General features: G+C 33.4%; 1 protein-coding gene across 1 annotated transcript; it reads right to left on the bottom strand.

Moving 5' to 3' along the window:
- Positions 1 to 2,687: 2,687 nt before the first annotated feature.
- LOC119568565 (zinc finger protein 112-like) lies at positions 2,688 to 4,462 on the bottom strand. The gene is made up of 3 exons (XM_037917107.1): positions 3,620 to 4,462; positions 3,073 to 3,103; positions 2,688 to 2,812 (listed from the first exon to the last, which is right to left on the bottom strand). Exons 1-3 carry the CDS (start codon positions 4,454 to 4,456, stop codon positions 2,688 to 2,690), a joined length of 993 nt encoding a protein of 330 aa, XP_037773035.1. The 5' UTR covers positions 4,457 to 4,462.
- Between the last annotated feature and the right edge of the window lie 291 nt (positions 4,463 to 4,753).

The following is a 4,753-nucleotide window of genomic DNA, read 5'->3' as shown; positions in this document are numbered from 1 at the left end:
ATATATATATATATATATATATATATATATATATATATATATATATATGAGGGGGGATAATGTTCATATGAAAATTATATTCATTATTCTTACTGATTTTCCAGATTTATATGAACGATTACACCCGTGATCTTTTTGTTCTCTGTTCGGCTGATTGTCATAAGTAGGGTTCAGGAAACGAATTTTACGGTTTATATTTATTTCGAATATTACATCCACGCACGTGATGTGCGGACTCCAAAATATGTCACGAGGCAGTGAACACAAAAACACACACTACTGTCACGAGGCAGTGAACACAAAAACACACACTACTGTCACGAGGCAGTGAACACAAAAACACACACTACTGTCACGAGGCAGTGAACACAAAAACACACACTACTGTCACGAGGCAGTGAACACAAAAACACACACTACTGTCACGAGGCAGTGAACACAAAAACACACACTACTGTCACGAGGCAGTGAACACAAAAACACACACTACTGTCACGAGGCAGTGAACACAAAAACACACACTACTGTCACGAGGCAGTGAACACAAAAACACACACTACTATTACGTCCGGCGATCACTACGCAAAGCTGCGCATTTTCGGCACATAGTTCGCGTTCGTAGTTCGTCCGGCGTTCTTTTTTCTTTCCGTGTCGAGGAGGAAGACGAGATGTTGACGTCGTCGACTCCCCTGGTGGCTTCGACAACTTTGTACGTATCCCACTCGCCTACGCCTGTGTTCTGCTCCCGTCCACACACCCCGGGCCTCTCGAGGGTTTGTGGGCGAAGGGTATTTAGCCAATACTTCGTATTTTCAGTCAAGCACGAGGGCAGGCTCATAGTCCTCTCTGTTTGGCTGTCAGAGTAGCAAGCCGTTTTCCTTGTCTTGCTCCTCGTAAGACGGCGTGCCCGCGCTTCTCTGGAGTTACCACTCCTCCCATTCATTATTGTTTGTTCCTCGGTAAAGCGACATTATTACGCGCACAGTCTTTCACGGGTGATTTCCTTTCATGCTTATTTCGTTACGGTGTGTCCTCACCACTGATTACATTTACAAAATGTATAACTAATATAAAATAAAACATTCATCCACTCACACACATCCATGCTCGTTTCAGTCATTGGGTGGTTTGTCCAATTAACATTCACGCCTCATTCACAATTACTGAAACCTTTGTCAATTTCTTCCCATTTCCTTCTTTCCTTCCTTATTTTCTCCCCTTTATATATATATATATATATATATATATATATATATATATATATATATATAATTATATATATATTACTATTAATGTAGTGATGTATGATATTACATGTATATACATGTATAAATATATTTATATATTTATACATATATACATACATACATACACATATGTATTATATAAACTCAGAGACATATAGAAATGCAAGTGAAGTGTCAAAAGAATATTTTTCCTTGTTATGGATATAAAAATGTGAATGAGCTGTTACACCTTACAGCCATTTCACCAGAAATACACAAATACACATTATACACATGCACACCCACACACACACACACAACACACACACAACATATTAATATATTATATATATATTATATATATATATATTATTATATATATATATGATATATAGATATAGATAATAGTAATGATATTGAATAGATAAACCAGGCTAATCGGGAACAGCATCTTTATTGTCAGACGTTTCGGGTGTAAAGTTGGTCACCCATTATCAATGATTAGCTGCAATATCAACACGACATATCACTATGTAGGTCTAGAAACAATATAATAATTCTTAAATTGAATAATATAACATTACTGTGAGATATAGTTAATTAATATAACATGTACAAAATATACAGAGAATGACGCGAACGCACCTGTCATTTGTCATTTCCTGTTTACATTTGGTAATATTATTGGAACATTGGGATGTATAGAAAATGTAGGGATGTTTCAGACAGGGTCAACTATTGTAGTTAGGAGCGGAGCAATACGATGTTAGTGGAGGTTAAATATTCATTAAGCTTCGGTCGTCCCTTCCATATCCACAAACTTTCTAATATGGAGAGGTCAAAAGCAAAGGATGATGAATCTATTATTTTGAAATCATGTCTAGACAAGCTATGGTTATATTGTTGACAATGTTCACGCACTGGGGAATTCATGGGTTTCCCTAGTGGTCTTCCCGTTCTGTATGAAACACCCTTATGTTCATCTGCACAAATGAAAAGATTCCTAGAAGTCTTTCCAATGTAAGCAGCATTGCAGCTGCTGCACGTAAATGCTGCACGTAAATGCCTCCGCTTCCCGACTGGAAGTTCAATCCTTACGATTATATATATATATATATATATATATATATATATATATATATATATATATATATAATATATATATATATATGTATATGTATAGTATATATATATATATATATATATATATATATATATATATATATATATATATATATATATATATATATATATATATATGATGAGGATATATCTGAATATATAGATAGCAATAAAGAAAATAGACTAATGAATAAAGATAAAAAGACAATAAATAACTATCAAGATAGATAAATGGTTGTATAAAATTAACATTAATAAAAAAAGACATGCATAAATACACACACATTTTGTATCCTCTTCTATTATAACAAAATCATGTTCAAAGCTAAAACACTCTTTTTAAAATGGCCAACAACTTCCATTCACCATATTAAGTGGCAGAGGAGCAGCTTCCTTAAATGCTATAACCAGGAGTAGCTGCTGACTGCCCTGATCAGTGACACAAGTTTGCCCAAATAAATATTCTGTGGAGACTCATATACCAGTCATAATGCATAAAAGTTTATGGTTAAAAAGAACTACACATTAAGGTGTAATACCTATGTATATATCTATATCTATATCTATATCTATATCTATATATATATATATATATATATATATATATATATATATATATATATATATATATATATATATAAAGAGATCCTGCAAAATTTAGAAAATTTCTTTCCTATAAATATCAAGAGGAAGTGTACACCTTTTAATTAATAAAAATTGTTACTCTCATGTACTCTCATCTGATTCGCCATAATCTGTTTCCATGAAAATACATTACAAATCTCACAGCACTATGACTCCTCCTTTATTAGTACTCTCATATGGAGCAGTTTTATGAGAAGGCCTTGTTCCAAATCTCGCAACTGTATGGCTTCTCTTTTGTATGTGCTCTCATATGCCTTACTACATGACTTTTTGTATAGAAGGCCTTATTGCAAATCTCACAGCTGTATGGTTTCTCTTTTCTATGTATTCTCATATGGATCTCTAGACTAGTTTTATGTGAGAAGGACTTTTTGCAAATCTCACAGCTGTATGGCTTCTCTTTTGTATGTACTCTCATATGACTTCCCAAACGATTTCTCTGTGAAAACCCTTGTTACAGACCTCACAGCTGTACGGTTTCTCCTATGTATGCATTCTCATATGACTCACTAGATTAGCTCTAAGCGAAAAGTTCTTGTTACAAATCTCACATTTGTATGGCTTCTCCTTTGTATGTACTCTCACATGCCTTGCTAGACTAGATTTTTCTGTGAAGTCCTTCTTACAAATTTCACAACTGTATGGCTTCTCCTTGGTGTGTACTCTAATGCCGCTACTTGGTGACCTCTTTCAGAAAAGGCCTTATTGCAAATCTCGCAGCTGTATGGCTTTTCCTTTGTATGTGTTCTCATGTGTCTCACCAGATTATTTTTTCTTGAATATGCACTGTTGCAAATCTTGCAGTTATAAGGCTTCTCCTTTGTATGTACTCTAGTGTGCTTTACAAGATGACTTCTCTCAGAAAAGGCTTTATTGCAAATCTCACAGCTGTATGGCTTCTTACTTGCATGTATTCTCATATGTCTCACCAAATTATTTTTTCGTGAGAAGGTATTGTTGCAAATTTCACAGTTATATGGCTTCTCCTCTGTGTGGACTCTCATGTGAATGCTGATGTGACTCTTTTGTGACAATTCCTTTCCACACACCTCACATGCAAAACATTTCCTTTTGGATTCCACTTTTAGTTGTGCATCCTCCTTCTGTCTTTCTTCATACATCACTTGAACCCCATCTGATGAATACGTCTTCCCACAGTCCTTAGCCCTAAATGACACTTTTGACATGTCATTACAATTGTGAACCAAGTTACTCGAGTCTTTTGCATGTAACTCATGTTTTAGATCATGAAGATCATAATAGAAATGACATTCATGCCTTATATTCACATTACACACATCATTTCTCCCTTCATCCCCATCTAGTGGTTCCTCTTTTATTTCAAGGCATGTATCTTCAATGACATCTTCGCTGAGCTCTTCTTTGATGCTGACTCCTGGGCCGCCTATTTCCTTGCCCGTAAGTAGAGCCAAAGTCATCCCATCACCGACGAAACTCATCATCACCCTGAAAGGAAAATAAAACCAAAATAATATCATTCCTAAAAAATTTAAATCTTAAACACATACATATCTATAAACATATATATATATATATATTATATATATATATATATATATATATATATATATATATATATATTTATATATATACATTTATATTTAAATATATATATATATATTTACATATATATAGATATATATATATATATATATATATATATGTATATGTATATATATATTTTATATATATATATATATATATACTCTTATATAAAATCATATATATATATACAAATT

The sequence above is a fragment of the Penaeus monodon genome, chromosome 44 (assembly GCF_015228065.2).
Source record: "Penaeus monodon isolate SGIC_2016 chromosome 44, NSTDA_Pmon_1, whole genome shotgun sequence".
Taxonomy (NCBI): Eukaryota; Metazoa; Arthropoda; class Malacostraca; order Decapoda; family Penaeidae; genus Penaeus; species Penaeus monodon.
The sequence above is the reverse complement of the archived record's forward strand: the minus strand, read 5'-3'. Positions and strand labels throughout refer to the sequence as shown.